The sequence below is a fragment of the Ptychodera flava genome, chromosome 15 (assembly GCF_041260155.1).
Source record: "Ptychodera flava strain L36383 chromosome 15, AS_Pfla_20210202, whole genome shotgun sequence".
Classification (NCBI taxonomy): Eukaryota; Metazoa; Hemichordata; class Enteropneusta; family Ptychoderidae; genus Ptychodera; species Ptychodera flava.
The window spans coordinates 36,595,125-36,617,744 of NC_091942.1; the positions used below are offsets into that span (position 1 = coordinate 36,595,125).

Below are 22,620 nucleotides of genomic sequence, written 5' to 3' on the forward strand. Positions count from 1 at the left end.
TCGGAGGGAGGTCAGCGGACCCTTCTCATTTCTTCAGTAAAATTTAGATCGCTTTCGCATATAACTTTGGTGGGACTTCAAAAAAAGAAACACTCTTATAGATCATATATTCTAATTGGGTGCATACTGTACTGGCCGAGTTCGCCCACTGGCCGACTTCTCCAACTGGCCGAGTTCGTAACTGGCCGAGTTCTCCCACTGGCCGAGCTCGCAACTGGCCGACTTCTCTTGTATTCATCTGACGACGGTGTGATGATGGGAGACGTCGCGACGCGTTGCTGAAAGTTGGGGTTACTGCAAAATTTTGACACCGACATGTGTAGCTATAACCACTTAACTCTTAACATGCATCTAGCTGTATTAAAACTAACCTCCTGGTTACAATTGTGAATGTGAATACTTGATCGATCGAAATTAGACGCATTCAATTTTCCCTCCAAAATTACAGCGTCGTCAACAGCGGAAGTTGACTACCGCTGTCTGAGTGTTGATCAATAACGCATGCGCTCTGACCTTTCCAGATAACCTATTTTCACTGCCTGTTCCCGCACGATCAACGCTGTGTGGTGGAAAATCATCGCTCACAATGAGCAGTCGAAAAAGAAAAGACGCCAAGAAAAAGCCACAGAATTTGGAGGTGCGAGAAACAGATGACTCTAATGAAAAGAAAGTGCCATATCGCGAAGTTCGGTAAGACATTGAATCGATTCCCTAGACTCAGACCCAGGGTCATTTTCAGTGGTGTGTGTCACGTCAGAACACCGACCACTCGACTTTGTTAATTCTAGTAGATAATTGTCTCAGTGCATGCAGTGGTGATCAAAGCTGCCTAATATTAAACCAGGAGACTTACTCAACATGTAAAATCTGCGTGTAGTAACGTTAAAAGTAATTCTTTCCCCACTTGTTTCTGCTGCTGACTCGCAGCGATTTTCCAAGGTTGGAACTGATTGGTTGGTGTGTTTGAGTGACAGGCTCCGCCCCAACGGTTTTAGGATAGCGCGCAATCCCAATCCTTGTGGAGCCAGCCCCAAGAGCTGGAACTTTTGACATTATTTTCATGATTTTACATTCAAACCACGATTTGTCCCTATAGATGAACTTACTATTGGGCGTGCATACGCGTATCATCGACCTTCGTTCGTGACTGGACGTTTATTCGCAGATTCAACATGGCGTTGTCCATCGCTAAGCGTGGACGGGGCCCGCGCGGACACCCTGTTACTACGAGCTCGGCAAAAAAGCGAAGGCAGCTGCGTGGCAATGCATTGAAGCGTCAATGCAAGATATACATCGGCAACCAGATCACAAGATGGCAGGATTTATAGTAAAGGATGAACTGGGCCTTTCTAATCCCGATTTGGCGGCAGAATTGATCGACAGGTAAGGGTAATGAGACAGTGTGAGAGTGCGGCCCGACGCGTCTAGCGTTAATACTAAGTTCACATAATTTGTGCCTCGGGGACACATCGTTCTTCGTAGTCTGAACATTTTCATGGTTTCTAAGCCAACCATTCCTGCCCAGTATATTTCGGTCCCAAACGCTTCGTCACCGGGACCCAAGACGTTTTGGCACTGCTTTGTTTCCGATTGGGCTACCATGTACTACTGAACCGTGTTTGCAAAGAATATACACATTTGCCAACCACGTCTACACAGCAGGCCGACAATAAACGTGTGCCAAACAAACGATTTTTTAGTCCCGCGGACGAAGTCCGGCGGGGACTTATAGATTGGGTCCCGTCTGTGCGTCCGTCCGTCCGTCCGTCCGTCCGTCATCAACAGTTTCTCAGACACTGCTGAACCAATTTCGTTCAAACTTGGCACAAAGGCATAGCACTATGACCTACAGATGCACGTCGATTTATTTTGTGATACGATCGAATTTGGCCGCGAGGCGGCCATTTTGTTGCGATTTTTCATGTCTTTGGACCATAACTCAGACATCCTTGAGCAGATTATGTTCAAACTTGGCACAAAGGCATAACACTATGGCTTTCATATCCATGTCAAATAATTTTGCGATATAATCCAATATGGGCGCGAGGCGGCCATTTTGTTGCGATTTTTCATGTCTTTGGACCATAACTCAGACATCCTTGAACAGATTCTGTTCAAACTTGGCACAAGGCATAACATTATGGCCTACATGTGCATGTCAAATTAGCTTGCGATACGATCCAATATGGCCACGAGGCGGCCATTTTGTTTGCGATTTTTCGTGTCTTTGAACCATAACTCAAACATCCTCGAACTGATTCTGTTCAAACTTGGCACAAAGGCATAACACTATGGCCTACACATCAATGTCAAATTATATTGCGATACGATCCAATATGGGCGTGAGGCGGCCATTTTGTTGCGATTTTTCATGTCTATGGACCATAACTCAGACATTCTTGAACCGATTCTGTTCTAATTTGGCACAAAAGCAAAACAGTGAACACCAATTATTTTGTGAAATGATCCAATATGGCTGACAGGTGGCCATTTTTTTGCGATTTTTTCATGTCTTTGAACCGTAACTCAAACATCCTTGAACCGATTTTGTTCAAACTTGGCATAAAGGCAAAGCACATACTATGGCATGCATATGCATGTATCAATTAACTTTGCGATAGGATCCAATAATGCTGCAGAACTGCCATTTTGTTGGAATTTTGCATGTCTTTGAAGCATAATTCAAAGGTCATTACACCCATTTTGTCCAAACTTGGCACAAAGATCAAGCACTATGGCATACATGTCAATTTACTTCGTGACATGTTCCAATATGGCTGCCAGATTGTAAATTTTTTCCAATATCTCTGCCCAATGGTCTTTTTTGGATTTTTTCATGTCTTTGAGGCTTAATCATATACAAATATTCCTTAACCAATGTTGTTGAGACTTGGTACAAAGATAAAGTACTATGGCATACATATGCATGTCTACTAAGTTTGTGCTATGATCCATATGGTCAATAGACAGCCATTTGATTTCAATTTTGGTGTGATTTTTTTATGTCTTTGAAACATAAACGTAGGTCACTGTCCCTCAATGGACTGATTTTGTTCAAACGTGATACGAAGATAAAATACTATGGCTGCATTCTTGTGCACATTAAATTGTTTCATTATATGATCCGAAATGGCTGATGGCTGATTACAACAACATACCAATCCCATAGCATTTCGAAAATTCCACCAAACCATGTGTATAGTATGTGCCGTCATGACACTAGAGGCATGAGGGCATCGTTATGTGTGATGTAATCAAAAGTTCCTTCAGCGGTCATTACCGGCAGAGATGAGTCATTTATTGAACGTTCCTCAGATTACTTTATTATGCAAGTCACAGGCCTGATGCACCCGTTGCATCAATGTCATTCCACAGCGACCTAGACCACAGCTACCTAGACACCAAAGATTATAACAAAATGGACAAGCGGGGACTGTGTCATCAACGATGACTTGTTTTTCCCAAATTGTGTAATTCGTATGTACTGTATCTATCATGTGGTTTAGTCACGGCTGTATCCATGCATGCATGGATGTAAAAAATAGACACCCATGATCCATGTAGCTCTGCGTGGCGGGGCTGTGTGTTAGTACTGTTGTTACCACCGTATACGGTATACTGTAACGCTGGTAACACAGCCGGCCCTTCCATGCAGAGGCTACAGTATATCATGCTACAGTGCAGGTCCGAAGGCAAACTAAGGTTATGCTCGCTAAAAATTTGACCGCTGTGGTTAAAAGAGTCGGCAAAAACCCCCCACGGGACAAGATAAAAGGTTAGAGAAGAATACTTAGCATTTTAAATAATTTGGTGAAAAATCATTGAAATATCGGAAACAACTGTCTAAACGTCATGGGTCCAAGTTCCATGACCAATAGTACAGAGATAGCGTTATTTAAATGTAAAACAGTGTCTCCAAATCTAACCGAAAGCTTTTAGTATGTTATACAGCTTCATTAATTTTTTGTCAACAAGAATTCGATCAAAACTTACAACATAGCAATTCATAGCGCATTTGAAATTTCTTACCTTTTTTTTTAAAAAAAAGAACATTATGGGAAGGGGCGGCTGATTGATCGCTAAAATAACATGTACATTTTATAAGGCATTTCTAACATATTTTGGTTTCCCTTTTTTCATAAATTACTTCAGTTATCATAGGACCAGGAGTCATGAAGTGTTGCCGGAACAAGCATTACCACCTGTAAATGAGCCTTCTTCCTCTAGGACAATTAGGCATTCAGCATCACCTCATATAATTGAGCAACTATATGAGTTGTCTAGTACATCATCAGTTTCATCTGGTCATGGGTAAGATATCATTTCACTTCTTTGTGTAATTGTTAAATGTAACTGGTAGACATTTTACTTTAATGGAAAGATTAAATAACAACAAACAAGATTAGTTGTTTGTTCAGTCATTATGGTAGCTGTACAATGTTCAAACTTTCCAAACAAAGAAGTGTTATTTGTTTATGAGAAATCTGTGCAGCTGTATGATCAACAAAGTAGACAGTGTATGCTGTTGACAGCGGAGGTACTAGAACTGACAATGTAGTAATGATCTGGTCTCAGTGGCTTTTACATAATACTTGATTCCATTTATTTCTATTTCAGAAGAAAAAATGTGCCAAAACAGCCCACATCATCAACGCCAGCAGGTCAGCAACTGACTGCAAGTACATTTAAAATGTCTGAGATGTCTGAAGAGATGTCTTCCATTGTATCCACAGATCAAGGGTAAGATAAACATTGTGTAATGAACTTCTCATGGCCCTGGTGTACATGTTTGTGAAGGAAACAGAACTCCAAGCAATAGGATAGAAATCACGTTAGACCACTGTATCCTGCAGCTGTAGTTTAAATATTACTAACAAAGAAAAGTAGTTAACTGAAAGAGATGGCTAAGATCTTGATATACTTGTTGGACAGATCAAAAGTATCTTTTACTCAAATTGGTGTCTGCTCATGTGCATGTGTATTTAAATTTCTCTGAAAGTCACAAAATTTCCGTGAAAGTCAAAAATCTTTTCCATTGTAAATGTTTTCTGTTTGTTCAAAGTTACCTATGCCAAGTTAGATAATTATGTATGAATTATTTCCTGTGCTTGGGTATGCTTACAATGTCTTTTCATGTTTTTAATCCAGTGACATGTTGATGTCAGGAGTGGAGGAAATGCAAGACAAGGAACCCCAAACAGAAACAGAACCAACAACAAGGTACATAAGCTCAATTTATTTTAGTGTCACTCTCCATAATTTCTAGAACACACTAAATAACTTCTACAACAATATGTAATCTTTTGTGACATCCTAATGACGAATGTAACTATTTAACTTCCACATTGCAGTGCTAGTGGCAGAATGGGAAGAGGAAAAAAGAGTACCATATCAGAATCTTTTGTGGACCCATTTGAGTAAGTCCTTTTAGTATTTTTAAAGAAAAGACAATAAGTAGTATGACAACAGACCGGCATATCACTAATATAAGCTTTATCAATATTGTTGATTACTTTAATATTGTTCAACACTTGGAAGAGATATATATTTCGTGATATATGTACTGACTATTTTAATAGTTGCACAATTTGCCTTGTGATAATCATGACATTATGTGTTTCACCTCCAGTGTGAGTATAGATGAGACAATTGATCCAACCGATGATTATGATCATATTGATCTGTCATACTATGATGGAGATCCGGATTATGAACCAAGCTTCAATGTAACTATACAGTAAGTAAAACAATTTATTGTACAAGGGTTTTGTCAGGTGTACGTAGCTGGCTACAAATTGGTCCTGTACAAAGAGGGCACATGGTGTGTAACATAACCATGACACTGGTCTGCCATAACTGCTGTTGGGACACTATGATATACATGCATTTGTGTTTGCATATCTTTGCTATAGTCTGAAGTTCATGCATGTAATGTTCATAAGGTTCAAAATCCTTAAAATTCATTGAATTTTCAAACACTATTACAAAGATGAAGTTTACCACAAGAAATCATGTCAAATTGATATGTCTACATGTGCTGATACAATATGTTGATTTGAGTAGTGACAACACTTCCCTGCAATAAATCCTGGAAAAATTTAATTTTCTATTGTGGTACTTTTACACAATTGAAATTCTGAGTAATGTTTTCAATGCAGGGCTTAATTTTATCGCAAACAGACTACTTATCCATCATTAGCAACACATTAGTAAATACATCGTGCTAAACAACTCTTATCATAATTTGAAATTTGAAATTAGCATGTATATTGATACTTCACACAGGTCCCATGGAATTGACATGGAAGACTTTCCATCTGACCATTCAGAGTTTGATGACAGAAGTGATGAAGACACCTCTCCAATATACAGGAACAAGGAGAATCGGGTGTAACAAGAGTGAGAAGTGAGGCAGATGTTAACAGACTTATTGAAGAGGACTTCTATTTGATAAGTCTAGGCCAGTTACTTTTGTTGGCCAAAACTGAACTCAAGTCAACATGCAGCAACTCAGACTGTAAAGGAATGCTGACCATTTCAACAAATACAGTAGGGTCAGCACTGTATAGATCTATCATGGGTATGTACATTGTCTTTGACCCTAATGTAATACTTTGATTCAGTCAGTGACACTTCATGTCTCTGGCCTTTCATAATGTTCTACTTTAAACTGGGTACAAGGTGACGTGCAATGACATACATAACATACTACAGACTTAATGTCCTCATGACAGCATGGCTCTCATCACGCTAGGAAGATTGACGTATACAGGTTCACTGCTGTTATGTAAAGAATTTTGACTAAGTCATAATTACTGTGAATTCATGTTGTTACAGCCATATTATACATAGGTGAAGTATCAGGCCGTTCACATCCTAACAGTTTTAAACATCTTGTGAATTTACATAACTGTAACAAACCCTGTAGGTTCAACACTTCTCCATGTCTGTTATCAATACAGACACAAATTTCATCAATGTGATCACAGAAATAGCTGGACAGAGACTACAGAACTGCATACGTGAACGTTCAATATGTATGTTGCATGCCTGTGAAAGCAGCTGTAAATCCAACGAAAACACAGGCCATTCCCTATATCAAAGATAGATCAGGGCCTGTTCTGTGATCTAAGGGGTTGCTGTGTGAATATCTTGTTAAATCCTGTACAAGATTCTGAGTTTGATCATAATGTTCATATGTCCAGAGTACATAGTATTATTATACAAATCTGTAGTTACAAACAGAGTTAATGTTAAACTTATCTTGATACTTTATTGTAGGTATGCCCTTCTGGTCATGTAGAATACAAGTGGTGCTCACAGCCCCTTCTCAAACGACGGCTTCACAGTGGAGACCTGCTACATCGGCCTCCATACTGATGTCCGGAAACAATTACAGCAAAATTGCTTTATTTGCCAAGATGTTAAGGTTGAAGATAGTCAGTAGTAGTACATTCTTCAAAATACAGCGGCACTATCTAGTTCCATGTGTGGATGAATATTGGCTTTCACATCAACAGGAAATACTTACCAAGTATCAAGATAAGGAGATTGTTATTCTTGGTGAGTAACGTTACTGTAGTGACTGTTACTGTAGGACAGAGTACCGTACTATACACATTTGTCTTCGTCCAGCATGCATTCTATGTCATTTAAGAAAAATTTGTGCATTGAATAGACATGGCGCAATCCTTATGACAATGCACATTGACTGAGATTTGATTACCAACAATTATTGAGAAATTTGCTTATATGAATATGTATTCATTGCTCTTAAGTAGTAGATTTTGCTCTTAAAGTAGTAGAATTTTACGCTCAGTGTAATTGTGGTATATCTGCTTATTTTACGATATCACAAGGTGATGGAAGAATGGACTCTCCTGGATACTGTGCACAGTACTGTACATACACTATCATGGAAAACGAATCCAAAGACATTTTGGAGATTGTAACCATAAAAAAACGTCAAACTGACAAAAAATCAACCATCATGGAAAGAGCAGCATTTCAAGAAGGGTTAAACCAGCTCCGTGATAAGGGACTGCAGATAAAAGAAGCAGTAACAGATGCCCACACTCAAATTGCATACCTGATGAGTAAGTTTGATAAATATTTCTCTTTTTAACTACCATATAAACAACAGCAAATCAACCTGCTTTTTTTAAAGTTGTTTCATCATACTAATATTTAACTGTAAAATTAACTACCGGTAGTCAGAATTAAAAAGAGCATGTAACAGCTTTCATGATAAATGAACTGTGTTCTTGATAACAAGAACATGACAACATGAAATAATTCAGTTGATATTGATCATATGTTGTTGCAGTCATAGCCAAGATGGGGGACTTAAAGGTTTGTTCATCTGTCTTTATCGTAAACCATCACTAGGACATCATATCACTCAATTCCTACCTCTTTGTTGTACTTTTTCATATAGCCAACCATTACACAAATTTAGCTACATTTATTCCACTAGTACTTGGAACATCAGCAGTGCACATACTTTCCCAGCCATTTTCCCAAATTCACTTCATCATGATTGCTGTCACCATGACGACTTCTGATGATGCTTTTGAAATTAATGAAAAGGGTGACTATGTCATTTACAATAACTTGTCTATTAAGTATGTAAAGGCAAGTCATGGGTTACTACATAGCTAATCCTGCAATGCATGAACCTATGCTGTAAATAATGAAACACTGAGCACCACCTTATTGGCAGTTAATCCTTCCTGTATCTCTTTTTGTGTAGAGACCACATACCTTGGTATCACACATTCATTTGATATATGGCATGCTGCCAAGAACCTTGGGAAAAAAATAACGAAGGTTTGTTGCTGTTGCAATGTTAAATCATAGGTATATGTTTGTCATTTTTCATCAAGAATGATGCATCACTTGGTTTGAATTAGCTGTCCTCTGTAGTGTGAGCTGCTGCTATACATGCAATAATGCATAGTTATTTATGCCACCATAAAGCCCATTTCAATACAAATAATTTTTCCCTGACACCTACATTTTAATATACATGTACTGATATCTTAAATTGCTGTCAGTAAAGTGTTATCTTTTATGAGGATTGAGTCAAGTTTTTCTTTTATCTGCTTTCAAGGCTGGTCAGCAGAAGAACTGTAAAGCCCTTCAGAAATGGAGCAGGCATATCAGGAATCATTTTTGGTATTGCTGCCAAAAAGCTTCAACTTATGAAGAGTTCCTGGTAAGAGTGTATGAATGCCTTTTGAAATACAAAACGTTCAATTATTTCTGTTGATGGAAATCACACTTAGCAGTCCACTCGTATGGACGTTATTTGGCCAAAGAAACAGAGTGAGGGAGGAGTGTTGCCGTACACATTTTCAATCTTATTATTCCCCCAGGACAGTGTCCGTGGGGACTTATAGGTTTTTGACAATATCCGTGCATGCATGTGTGCATGCGTGCGTGCGTCCATTCACGCAGATATCTCGAAGATGCCTGGAGCTATTTAATTCAAATTGGTTCAAGGATTACTTTATATGTCATACATATGCACGTTGATTTGTTTTGTTATAAGATCCAATATGGCTGCCGTAGGCCATTTTGTTACGATTTTTTCATGTATGGAGCCATAACTCAGACATATTTCCACCAGTATCATTCAAAGTTGGTACAAGGACATTGACCTATTTCATACATATGCACATCAATTTGTTTCATGGCATGTAGCATTATCATGTCAATTACTGAAGTTTCGTAATTAGGCCGATATATCAAGAAATACTGCATCAAATTTCATGAAACTTGGTACAGATATTAAGCTCACATTACTTTAACAGTGAAAAAGACATTTATCAGTGTCATTTTAATTAATTTGTAATTGCATATGTAATGAACTTTCCTAATTTGAGTGATATATCTACAAATACTGTGTCAAATTTGATGAAACTTGGTACAGATGTTGATCTCGTAATGTTGTAAATACTGCATCAAACGTTATAAAATATAGTACCGGTGATAATCTGTCAGTGTTACGATAGGATGCAATAATATTTGGCAATGTCATCCAGTCAATTAATTACTAATTGACTCATTTAATGACCTTTTGTAATTAGGATGGCGGCCTACATTGGTTTTATGTTGTCACCACCATAGAACTCATTCTTGGCCATTGAGCTCCATCTGTATCGCAGTATTTTTATTGCAGACCTAATTAATGAGAGGACTCAATCCTCTCTGAGGAATTGCAATTAAGTACCCATTTACAAGTAGGGACTGTGTCATCAGCGATTACTTGTTTGTCTCATAATTTATGTTAAGTGTACATCTCACTCTCTAGACTCATGACATTTTATGATTTCATTTTAGCTGATAGAGACTGTCTATAGAAACTACTAGTGTGGTATTTTTCATTATGAGGAATGTTAAAATGTATGATAACTGAAGTATTTATTATGCTTCCATCACAGGGACTTTGGTGTGGTGTGATTCATCATGTTACAAATGAACACGAATGGGTCTTATCATATGGCCAGGGAACTAATTCTTGTAACCATGGACCTCTAACAGAATCTGCAGACAGTGACAAGGAATGGCTAGAAAAGGTTAGTCCAGCTCATGTAGCACTGGTGAAAATTGTCATGGACAAGAGATTTACAAATCAAATTCCCTACTTCGTAAATTGTAGGTAAGTTAGCAGGTTTATGTTAAATTACAAAGTAACACACTGATGGTAAATGATGGAAATTTGCCGCGGTACCTGCACATGTAACTCTAAACAGGAAGTCTTCAGTCCCTGGTTCTCGCATAAGATGTTGTTGACACTGACTGTCCATGTGATTTTAGTCCCTTGTTTTCATAGGAATTTGTGCATCTAGTTAGTTAATTTGCTCACAGATAAAGCTGATAGAGAACCTCTCTTTTAAGTCCTCAAGCTGACAGTAGCATATTCTGTTCCCACACATCTTTGATTCCTTTTGCTCGACTAATGCAAAGTTTGTTGGTTTCAATTTTTGCAGAAGTACTGCTGAGTTAGAGACATTCCAGCAGAGTATACTTGTGTATGCTGCAAAGAGGTTTTCATATGTGCCACCAGTATACAGAGCCTGTAATCGTTTAGCAGCAGTGGATCACAATGTTCACCACAGCAGGGAAATTATGAGAAACAAAAAGGGTGAAATTGTGTAAGTAGAACACGACATTTACTTTGCCAACTTTGCAGAACAGTAGTACTATTATTACTACTCATGTGGGAGTTTTTCATAGCCATATCACTGTTTGTTTGTTTTTTAATTTAGAGTCTTTGTTTATCAGAATTTAATTTTATGTTCTTCCAAAGATTATATTTTTATGGCTCCACGAAAAACAGCCACTTCCCTGGAGAAAGGCTGATTGGATTCCAATAAAGAACAGGAACAAGAATGTTGAACTTTTACCTCAGTGCTACTTTTGTATCACATTACATTCATGGAAGTTTTGGGGTGTATTTGATCTAGCAATGTCAAACTAGTACTGGGAGGTGCTGGCAGTAAGATCACATCCCTACCCTGTTTCAGCAAATCAAAATGCATCATTGCAAGTTACTTTTGTAGGGCTGTACTTCACAACCATGATTGAGAGGTCAATGTTACACTATCCAAACTTTTAATATTGCATTGTCTGTGTGCTCATGAATGACTGATAGACAATTATTTTTCCTCACACTGTCCTTGACACAACTTTTAGTATTATCATTTTAAGCCAAGGTCACAGAGAGACTGATGAGAACTACATTCTACTTCATTCAGCTATCATAGGCATTACAACAAGAAAAGTGGAAGGTGGAGTGCCTATCCAGTGAAGGTAAACAAGACATATCCACAAGTAGCTCCATTGAAAAAGCTTATTATAGAGAAACGACAGGCTGACCAGGGGGGAATGCAGAAGAAGAAGGATTTAGAACCCGCAGATCCACGAAGAATATCAGCACACGTTACACCTCTGAGCCCACCGGCAACAGCTTCCATTGTCCAGGAGTATGTTTCACGTCGACAATAAATGCAGCAATGTGAATGAACTTTTGAAAGACCATAAAGCTTGCCACAGTTTTTGTAGCAAAATATAGCAAGGAAAAGTGTTAGGTGCTTTATAATGGGTATATTGTGCAATTAACAGTCCTAATAATTTATAAATTATTATAAATTTTCTGTAGTCTTCAGGTACTATGTGATCAACAAATTATACAGTTTATTGGTGTACAACTAGGGTTGTAGCCCTTAAAGGAGATATCCCATGACTCAGTCAGATTAAGAAACGTACATTGCTGTTTAAAAGTGCAAAATTTGTGGAATCCAAACACATTTGGCATACAAATGGCAATTTTCAGCTGATTTTGTTGTTTTATCAGGTGCTTTTATAGGGTTAGGGTCAGAAGAAGCCTTTGGGCAACAAATGTGAGAGCTCACAAATCAAATTTTTTTTTTGGGTAAATTGATATACTCTAAGTAGGGCCACCAATAGCATAACCAAGACAAGCAACGGTAATATCTTGACTAGAAACAACAGAGGTTACAATAAGGAGATTTTTGATGTTTGTGCTAAAAACGCTTTTATGTACAGTCAATGAGAATCAAATTCTTACACTGTATACTCCTTTGTTGAGGTAGTTAGTAAGCATTATTCTTCCTGAAGCAGTTTATCGATTTCTGTATAAGTTTTATTGTTGTTCTGTATAAGTTTTGTTGTTGTTGTTGTTTTCATATCGAACCACTCAGGAGGAAGAACTCTTCCGTCCCGCAGGCTTGTACATGCCCTGATATTTACCTCTCAATAAGCAGTGTCACCAGTGACAACAAAACAGCCAGGCCAGGTATAAATAAAGATTGTTCCGTTTTTGCAAGGTAACAGTGGTGGCTAGTGAATTTATTTAACTATTTCACATTTTATGCACCAGTTATGCACCAGTTACTGGGATAGGAGCAAACACAAATTATTGTTTTCAACAGATTTATTCATTTTATAACGAAACATCAAAGGAAAAGTCAACATGTTTAACTGTACAACATAATCACTGACAGAATAACATCAAATGTAACAACCGATTAAACTTAGGCCAATCTCCCAGGATTAAATCCTGTGTATTGTCCAAATCTGTCTGGGAACTTATCACGGATGGCCCACACACAACAACTAGGAATGACCCTTCTGTCTCCAGCACCCAATCTTCCATACTGCCACAGAATAAACTGCCTATACGCAGCATGTCTGTTACACTTATTCAGGTCTGCATCCTCGTTCAATGCCAAAACATCCCTTCGGTAAGCCCTAGCTATTGCCAGGACCCCTTCGTTTAAGCAGAAGATTCTCAAATCCTAAAAGATAAAGAAAGACAATGTTAGAGGTAATCTAGAGTTTTGGAAAAAATTGATTCCATTGATCCTACGTCTGTTTGGTCTAGATCAATGTATCCTATGATAAATCAGTGTTAACTTGAGTTTAGTTATTTTCATGATTTAGTGACTTTTAATGTGGAACTTTGAGTGAACATGACACATGGAAGTTAATTGTTATCAAAATTATTATCAAATTACAGACTGATGATTCTTGCAGATTTTGTGCATTGTCTTAAATAATACGATGACTTCACTGAGTACAGAGTCAGTGCAGCTACCTGTACTGCATGTTGATGCTTATAATAATCCCAAAGTCAGTGAATCAGGACTAACTTGCTGGATTGCTTTCAGTTTTCAGAAGCATGAGTAGCACAGTTTCAAAGCTTACAAGTTACAGTTATGCTCAACGGAAAGTAGACGATGAGATTAAATGATACCTTACTCAATTACTAATTTACATCAGACACTTTATTTCTAAAACTACACTAGTACCTCACAATATTGCTTGCGAGCGGCAAGTTCTCAAAGACAAGAATAACAAATACCAGACCTAAATGATTCCTTAACATAACAGTCGCTTGCCTGCTTCTCTGCCGACATGAGTGCCTTATCTCTTTCCACTGGTTTATTGCCGTAATCTTATACCACGATACTAATTACACAGCGACAAAAAGACAACTGTAAGTTGGCTGAAGTATGAAGTAACTATGTGCCTCTCAAAGAGATATATAAAAGGCAAATAATGAAACATCTTCATCATTCATGAATCAAACGTTTTGTCTGAAAAGCTCTTGCAAAGATATCTTGAGACAGACAATAATTATGTGGTTTCTCTGGTTTGGCGAGTATATCTTGTAGAGGATTATACAAATCTGTAATTGACCCTCATCAATTTTGAGCCATTGAATAACAGATAGACAAAGTCTCATTTGATTGGATATAATAAACACAAAACGTTAAACATCCCAATCAAATGTACTTGGAAGAGTATGCATGAGAATAGTTGCACCACTGTTTGACTGCTAGAAGAGATACACAGAACAGTGGACACATAGACAGTATTTCACATTAATCATCAGTAGCTTAGGTAATTGTAAAGTTGGCGATATGGTACATAGCTAGAGACCCCCATGCGTGATAACATTGCCAAATTAAGTCAGTTTTATCCAAATGTTTTTGTCCACACTTATCTTCACTCTAGCACAAATTACAGAGTGGCAGTTGATTGTAACATTTTCACCACCATGGTTTGGCAAAATACCCATTGTTATCAATCGTAAGTGTGGACCTGTTTTACAAAGAATTAGGGGGGTTAGGTCGAGGCATTTTCATACAAAGAATTAGGGGTAATCTGTTTTAAGGCATTTTAGTGTCAAGAAAATGAAAATTGGCAAAAGCAGAAGTCATGATTTTAAAGATTGAAAAATCAAATCTACTTGACACTTACTGAGCAGTGTCTCAACAATGTCGGCCAGTCTACCCCGGTGAGGACGTTCATTTCAGCAAGAACTAGAGTTGTCTTTTTGTCTCTGTGTAATTAGTATCGTGGTATAAGATTACGGCAATAAACCAGTGGAAAGAGATAAGGCACTCATGTCGGCAGAGAAGCAGTCAAAGCGACTGTTATGTTAAGGAATCATTTAGGTCTGGTATTTGTTATTCTTGTCTTTGAGAACTTGCCGCTCGCAAGCAATATTGTGAGGTACTAGTGTAGTTTTAGAAATAAAGTGTCTGATGTAAATTAGTAATTGAGTAAGGTATCATTTAATCTCATCGTCTACTTTCCGTTGAGCATAACTGTAACTACTCACCAGTGATTGTGACATACAGAATTCATGAGGTCTATCACAGCACTTTCTCTCTGGTTGTGTGGGCATTTCCCTATATAATGTGCAAACACACCAATCTGGTTTGGAAGATGATTCTGACTGATGGTATCCGCCCACTCCAGGTTGTTGTGTTTGCGGTACTGCCAAGTTAAACACAAGACTTGGTTGGTTCTCAATAATCTTTAGCAGTTGGTCATTTTTTTCTGTGTCGTTCATTTGTTCTATCATGGCCTGAAAGAAAATGACAAATTTTTTACATGCATGTCTGTGCACCAAGTTTATAAAGACATCATTGTGACTGAGCATAAGAGCACACACCATGATAGTAAAATAGCTGTACCAGCACTAATGTGGACCCTTTGGGTCTGAAGATAAAGAAAAAGGCAATATTCACACACATATGTGATAAATGGCTTACCCGTAACGTTACCTTCCTCTGTTCTATATTGAGTAAGGCCTCATTACTTGATGTTGGTCTGGCTTCTGTGGTAGTGTGTCTGCCCCTTCCTCTACCTCTTCCTCTTGCACGACCTCTGCCTCTGCCTCTACCCCTGCCTCTGCCCCTGCCTCTAACTGTGCTTGAAACATCGATGTGCTCTTGGCTGTCATCGGATGAAGGTGGCGGTGATGTCTATGTGAAAATGTTGAGCAAACATGTCAAAACCAATGAAACAGACATTCCATGCTAAAGATACAATCCATCTCCCAAGAGCAAATCATTATGAAGACTATGAAAGGTCTAGCAGTCAGATTATGAAATTTGTATTCGTAGGGACCTTTGGCTGAAAAATGGGTACAAAAACAAGACAATGAAATATGTAGAAACACATGTACACATACACCGTGAAAAAAACAAGCAAAATAAATCTGAACACTAAATGATATGTATGCCGGAGCATTTCAAAGCGTTACATTAGAATCAACTTGGATACTCCTTTCTTTCAATTACTCTGCTATGCCATTTTCAGCGTCCATATAGTTTGCTCTTCACTTTCATGATTTCATTGCTGTTCATTTTATTTTTAATCGACTTCCCATGTGCATAGGCCTTTATTTCTAGGGTTTCTTATTTATGTAAGTTTATAGTTATGCATGATTGTTTATCTTTCTTTGTGTTATAGTTTATTCACATCTTGTATTGACTGCACTCCTATTTTCTAAAGTATTTTATCTGTCAGTCGGTTTCTATTTAGCCAAAGACCATAGTGCTGCCACAAACATTTTTTGTGTGCGCTGCATATACAGCTGTAGTGGCTCACTGCTGGTTCTGCATTGTGGCTTTTACAGTCCAAACAAACTAGCGTTGTCTTGCAGATTCTCCCTCTTTCCTAACGTATCTTTGTTAAAATTCTATCAAAAAATAACGTCATATTCAAATAATAGAAATCGTGTTTATGTTTTCCATGTTGGGCTACGCTGCGCCCGAGATCAGAGAAAAACGCTCATGGGATACGCACCCACGATCAAATGCTTGGACTCTTTGAGGGTCAACTCAATCCGTGAAGGTAAAAATGCAAGTTTGATCATTGTAAATCCAGTTTGTTTAGCGTGAATGTAAATTCTTTTATCCTCTACGGTCATCGGTTCGAAAATAAGCAAGATGGATAGGCTATGATTATATAGTCTGAGAAAACAAGATCAGCCCGTGTCGCGTGTGGTCAACATGAACTTCCGGCCGCAGCCGGTCATCACTCATCAGACAGCCCGGCCATGGAGTAACGTCGCGCCCAAAATCTACGGCTGTAAAGTGAGGCTTGCACTGCACTGCAAGCGATTTTTGTTTTTGCAATAAGACAGATCCGTCCTTTCGTCGTAGCCCTGAATAATACAATGCTGGATATCGCTGATGTGAAAGTATCGGGGAAAGTATTCACGTTCATGTAGACTCGACTGCAACGTAACTACTTTGCCGTAAGTAACAACGCATAAGCTTACAAACACAGGCGGCAGCGGAAAACTTTGCACATATGTCGTCGAGAAATCATAGCCGTTTATCGAAAAATCACAATTCTGCGAGTGTTGTGCGATTCTTACAACTCAAATCCTGGATTCAGACCACAGCAATTGGGTGATCGGTCCTACTAAAACTGCCCGGCAATGCCCGGCAATGCCCGGCGACAAACAGAGCACTGCCCGGCACGAAATAAGCGCGTCAGCTATCACAAGAAGTCGATATCTACATACCACAGACCACTAACTCTTATTAAAATCCTAAAAAACCATAGTTCAAGCCTCGAAAACGTCGATTTACTGGTTTATAGTTACGGCGTTCGTAACCCTACGCTGGGCCGGCCCTACGCAATCTTGTTTACAGAACCAACTATTTACTGAGAGAAGGGGTAGTAGCCTATCGAAATTTAAACGAAACTTCGCCTTGTACTTTGAAGTCTTGCTGGATGGGGTGTCCGAAAGCAAGTGCTTGCATATTGCATTTGACAGTTCCAGATTCCCGGGGTTTTTTTTCCACTTTTAATGTTATCGATGTACAATTCATTATTCTGAGGGCTAACTGGCCCAGCGTAAGGTTACAAACGCCGTAACTAAAGACCAGTAAATCGACGTTTTTGAGGCTTGAACTATCGTGTTTTAGGTTTTTATAAGAGTTAGTGGTCTGTGGTATGTAGATATAAACTTCTTGTGATAACTGACGCGCTTATTTCGTGCCGGGCAGTGCCCTGTTTGTCGCCGGGCAGTGCCAGGCATTGCCGGGCATTGCCGGGCAGTTTTTAGTAGGACCCACAGCAATTGTGATCGGCATATTATTTCAGGCGTCCTACAAAGGTTTCTAATTCGCTAAAAGTTGCTGGATGTGTTTTCTCGATAGAAATGACGGTCAAAGTAAATACCTGATGAGTGAGAAAAGTCTGCATTCGAACATGAACATGTTGAATTTGCCAGACACGTGCACTTGTTTTGAAAAAATATATACATATGTATTACTTACGTCTTCCGTCGAGTCCATTGTATGGTGATATGAGTTCACGAGAAGTTCACCCGGCCCATTTGTAAGTCACACGCCAAGTTCCCGTTCTCGTTTAAAATATCGCTGCGTGACGTTGTATTCATAGGCCAAACCCGGAATTCGAATCGACCACGGTACAAACAAGGCCATGTGCGCAAACGCGCACAGACATACGTGTGTTTCCATACGCGTTCAGTACACATGTGGGTTTGTTTGTACCGGCATCACGTGATTATTTGGGCGTACTGACGGCCGATTTCAAAATCCCGCGAAGATACCAAAACTTCATTCAACGAATCCGTCGCCAGTAGTAGACAAATGAATGTAAATGCAGGTAATGTGGCTTAATGGGGGTGATTTAAAATATATTGGAGAAGATTAGGACTATATGCCAGGGAAAATTAATGCTAAAGTTCCAGTGCTCAAAACAGCAGAAAAAGCCCTGAAAACCTAGCTGTGATCAACAGTGCTCAACACAGAAAAGCCTGTGATCTACACTGATCAACATGATCAACACTGCTCAACACAGAAAAAGCCTAACAGTGCTCAAAACAGAATAAGCCTAACTGTGATCAACAGTGCTCAACACAGAAAAGCCTGTGATCAACACTGATCAACATGATCAACACTGCTCAACACAGAAAAAGCCTAGCTGTGATCAACAGTGCTCAACACAGAAAAGCCTGTGATCAAAACGATCAACACTGCTCAACACAGAAAAGCCTGTGATCAACACTGATCAACATGATCAACACAGAAAAAGCCTAGCTGTGATCAACACTGCTCAACACAGAAAAGCCTGTGATCAACACTGATCAACATGATCAACACTGCTCAACACAGAAAAAGCCTAGTTATGATCAAAACTGCTCAACACAGAAAAGCCTGTGATCAACACTGATCAACATGATCAACACTGCTCAACACAGAAAAAAGCCTAGCTATGATCAACAGTGCTCAACACAGAAAAGCCTGTGATCAACACGATCAACAGTGCTCAACACAGAAAAGCCTGTGATCAACACTGATCAACATGATCAACACTGCTCAACACAGAAAAAGCCTAATTGTGATCAACAGTGCTCAACACAGAAAAGCCTGTGATCAACACTGATCAACATGATCAACAGTGCTCAACACAGAAAAGCCTGTGATCAACACTGATCAACATGATCAACAGTGCTCAACACAGAAAAGCCTGTGATCAACACTGATCAACATGATCAACACTGCTCAACACAGAAAAAGCCTAGCTGTGATCAACAGTGCTCAACACAGAAAAGCCTGTGATCAACACTGCTCAACACAGAAAAGCCTGTGATCAACACTGATCAACATGATCAACACAGAAAAAGCCTAGCTGTGATCAACAGTGCTCAACACAGAAAAGCCTGTGATCAACACTGATCAACATGATCAACACTGATCAACACAGAAAAAGCCTAGCTATGATCAACACTGCTCAACACAGAAAAGCCTGTGATCAACACTGATCAACATGATCAACACAGAAAAAGCCTAGCTGTGATCAACACTGCTCAACACAGAAAAGCCTGTGATCAACACTGATCAACATGATCAACACTGCTCAACACAGAAAAAGCCTAGCTATGATCAACAGTGCTCAACACAGAAAAGCCTGTGATCAACACTGATCAACATGATCAACACTGCTCAACACAGAAAAAAGCCTAGCTATGATCAACAGTGCTCAACACAGAAAAGCCTGTGATCAACACGATCAACAGTGCTCAACACAGAAAAGCCTGTGATCAACACTGATCAACATGATCAACACTGCTCAACACAGAAAAAGCCTAATTGTGATCAACAGTGCTCAACACAGAAAAGCCTGTGATCAACACTGATCAACATGATCAACACTGCTCAACACAGAAAAGCCTGTGATCAACACTGATCAACATGATCAACACTGCTCAACACAGAAAAAGCCTAATTGTGATCAACAGTGCTCAACACAGAAAAGCCTGTGATCAACACGATCAACAGTGCTCAACACAGAAAAGCCTGTGATCAACACGATCAACAGTGCTCAACACAGAAAAGCCTTTGATCAACACTGATCAACATGATCAACACTGCTCAACACAGAAAAGGCCTAGGTTATGATCAACAGTGCTCAACACAGAAACGGCCTAGCTATGATCAACAGTGCTCAACACAGAAAAGCCTGTGATCAACACTGATCAACACAATCAACAGTGCTCAACACAGAAAAAGCCTAGCTATGATCAACAGAAAAAGAACGCAAGTTTAAAGCATGAACAAGCTGTCGTGAACGACATAATCCCTCAAAAAAAAACAACAAAAAACCAAGTGTAGAACAAGCATACCAAATTTACATTAAAAAAAAATAGACGCACAAATAGTTAAGAACACTTAGCTTATTCCAATTTCTTACTACTGTGGTTTAATTGACAACATTGAACAGAGCCCACAACCGTCAATGCATTACTGCTTCTAGGTAAATTATGCACATATGCAAATTATATAATTTGAATCGGCCAACCAGCTACCACCTTCGAAACTGCTGCAAGTCAGCCCTGTTTCTGTAAATATTGATCGCATACGCGATAAACAGCCGCTACACGCAACATCAAATATTAGCAGGCTGAGGCAGAAATCTACACAGCTGGCCTGATTTTCCTATCAGCTGATTGAGTGCGAGCTCCTCATCATCATACGCGTCACTCAGTGGCTCCTGCTTCTTATTCGGGGGACTATGGGATGGTTAAGTATATACATGTATCCCGACTACTTTGGATGTTTCGGATGTTTCTCGTGCAGTATATATACACATACATAATAGATGAGAACATATATATATATATATATATAATATATATATATATATATATATTATGTGTGTTGTGTGTGTGTGTGTGTGTGTGTGTGTGTGTGTGTGTGTATTGTTACATTGCTTGAAAACTGTGTCTTTTGAAATGCACCTGAGGGATGTCTTCACAATGGAGATTGTTTACAATGTAAATGATATTTAAATCATGCTGTAAAAAATACAGCAAATGCTACATTTATGCAATTACCATTTTCTCACTTGACAGAGATCATCAGGCAGTATGGTCTTTGCAGATTATACATGTAAAACCTTTGAACCCTGAACCTAACATGAAACTGTCAATTTGCCAGCAATTCTCCTTAAACACACTTTACATAAATATTATGAGTTTCATCTTTCATCCTATAGGTTGTCAAACAAACACTGAATTGTTTCAGCATAAGCTACATGTATCATGTAAAATATTTGTTAAACATTCTTCATTTATTGTGTTCATGATACAAGACAAAGTTTGTTTTTAAACCTGTGATATTGAAGAATAAGCAGCCTAGACATTTTAAATAATATTGCAATTTGTGTCCACAGCAAGAGTTCAGTACGCATGAAGAGCATTTAATGATTGTATACATTTATATTTTATAATGATGAAATTAATATTTAGAAATGCTTTGTTAACAGTAGGGGACTGGTTATAAAACTGTTCTTTACTATTGAGACTGAAAACATCATGGGTTGGTGTCAATTTTTAATGGCACTGGGTGGTCTCAATTTTTAATGGGACTTTGTCAGATATCATTGGTATGTTGATAAGGTTGTTGCATCTTCATTGGTGTAATTGCAAATGTATTTGCTGCCCTTTTTGTTCTGTTAGTAAAATACAGTTTCCTCTTCTACTCTTGAATCACATCAACACAGCCCATTGGTGTGTAACAGCCAGTGTTGACAAAATAAATTGTCGACAATAGAACTTTAAGTCTGGAGTAGAATTCATTTATCAACAGCAATGTTGGATTTTGTATGCAATTCCTTGTGATGGAAAAGATAGTATTTATTATTTCAAGTGCTTGGGTGAAGCAGAAGAAACATTCATTGTTGAACTAAATGACAAACTTTAACACCCTCATCATTAGTGTCATTTCTATGATTTGTTGATTTTTATTGGAATTTCCATGTCCTAGGCTGATCACCTATCAGTGTATTCACCATGAAATTTGATAAAGCCAAGGTTGCAGGCAAGATGCCCTGATTTTAATCATGTTATGGGTATCAATGTGTAAACAGAGATCCAAATCCCCAGGCAGACATTTTAGTTTTAATTCTCAGTGTGAAGACTGATCTAATTACATCACTGGAAAGCAAATTATCTCGGTTTCTGAACTCTGTTAGTTATCTGGGTTTCTAGGCTGACACAGGCAAGATCCACGGATGTATTTCAAGTATTAATCAAAAAGATGTTATGCCATAGACAATATGGTGGAAAAGATCTATTGTCTTATTAACACAGAAAACAAGAGGGATAAGGGTACATTTTATGCATTGCTACTTGAAAAAACATATTTTGTAAAAGGGACCCATTGTACAAAGATCCCTGGTAGAATTGTATACAATTCCTATTTCAGTTGAATGTCCTTGTACCTGTCCCCATCACTTCTCTACCTGTCTTAT

The 22,620-nt window shown here is 38.6% G+C and overlaps 3 protein-coding genes across 4 annotated transcripts in view; 2 read left to right on the forward strand and 1 right to left on the reverse strand.

Moving 5' to 3' along the window:
• The first annotated feature begins 300 nt into the window (after positions 1-300).
• Positions 301-22,620, forward strand: part of LOC139152051 (2-oxoglutarate and iron-dependent oxygenase domain-containing protein 3-like) — a 32,647-nt gene continuing 10,327 nt past the window's right edge. For both annotated transcript variants that reach the window (XR_011556540.1, XM_070725142.1), the window contains exons 1-2: positions 301-319; positions 522-690. Coding sequence is in view for 1 of the 2 variants with exons in the window: in XM_070725142.1 (XP_070581243.1) it covers positions 316-319; positions 522-690 (173 nt within the window). In the remaining variant the exon portion in view is untranslated. The remainder of the gene's footprint in view (positions 320-521; positions 691-22,620) is intronic.
• On the forward strand, positions 1,313-12,858 carry LOC139152209 (uncharacterized). Its single transcript, XM_070725351.1, has 13 exons — positions 1,313-1,383; positions 4,618-4,740; positions 5,149-5,220; positions 5,352-5,417; positions 5,630-5,726; positions 6,373-6,580; positions 7,282-7,563; positions 7,860-8,096; positions 8,753-8,829; positions 9,113-9,217; positions 10,446-10,663; positions 10,995-11,159; positions 11,763-12,858. The coding sequence occupies exons 1-13, from the start codon at positions 1,313-1,315 to the stop codon at positions 12,010-12,012; spliced, it is 1,971 nt and encodes a 656-aa protein (XP_070581452.1). The 3' UTR covers positions 12,013-12,858.
• Positions 12,944-20,696, reverse strand: LOC139152052 (uncharacterized). The gene is made up of 4 exons (XM_070725143.1): positions 18,120-20,696; positions 15,594-15,806; positions 15,158-15,406; positions 12,944-13,325 (listed from the first exon to the last, which is right to left on the reverse strand). The coding sequence occupies exons 1-4, from the start codon at positions 18,135-18,137 to the stop codon at positions 13,062-13,064; spliced, it is 744 nt and encodes a 247-aa protein (XP_070581244.1). The 5' UTR covers positions 18,138-20,696; the 3' UTR covers positions 12,944-13,061.

Coding starts and splice junctions, on each gene's coding strand:
- LOC139152052 (XM_070725143.1), bottom strand. Junction 15,407..15,593: donor AGAGGAAGGTAACGTTACGG/GTAAGCCATTTA, acceptor ATTTTCTTTCAG/GCCATGATAGAACAAATGAA. Junction 13,326..15,157: donor TCTGTATGTCACAATCACTG/GTGAGTAGTTAC, acceptor TTTATCTTTTAG/GATTTGAGAATCTTCTGCTT.
- LOC139152209 (XM_070725351.1), top strand. CDS start 1,313: ATGGCAGGATTTATAGTAAAGGATGAACTGGGCCTTTCTAATCCCGAT. Junction 9,218..10,445: donor CAACTTATGAAGAGTTCCTG/GTAAGAGTGTAT, acceptor CTTCCATCACAG/GGACTTTGGTGTGGTGTGAT. Junction 10,664..10,994: donor CCCTACTTCGTAAATTGTAG/GTAAGTTAGCAG, acceptor CAATTTTTGCAG/AAGTACTGCTGAGTTAGAGA.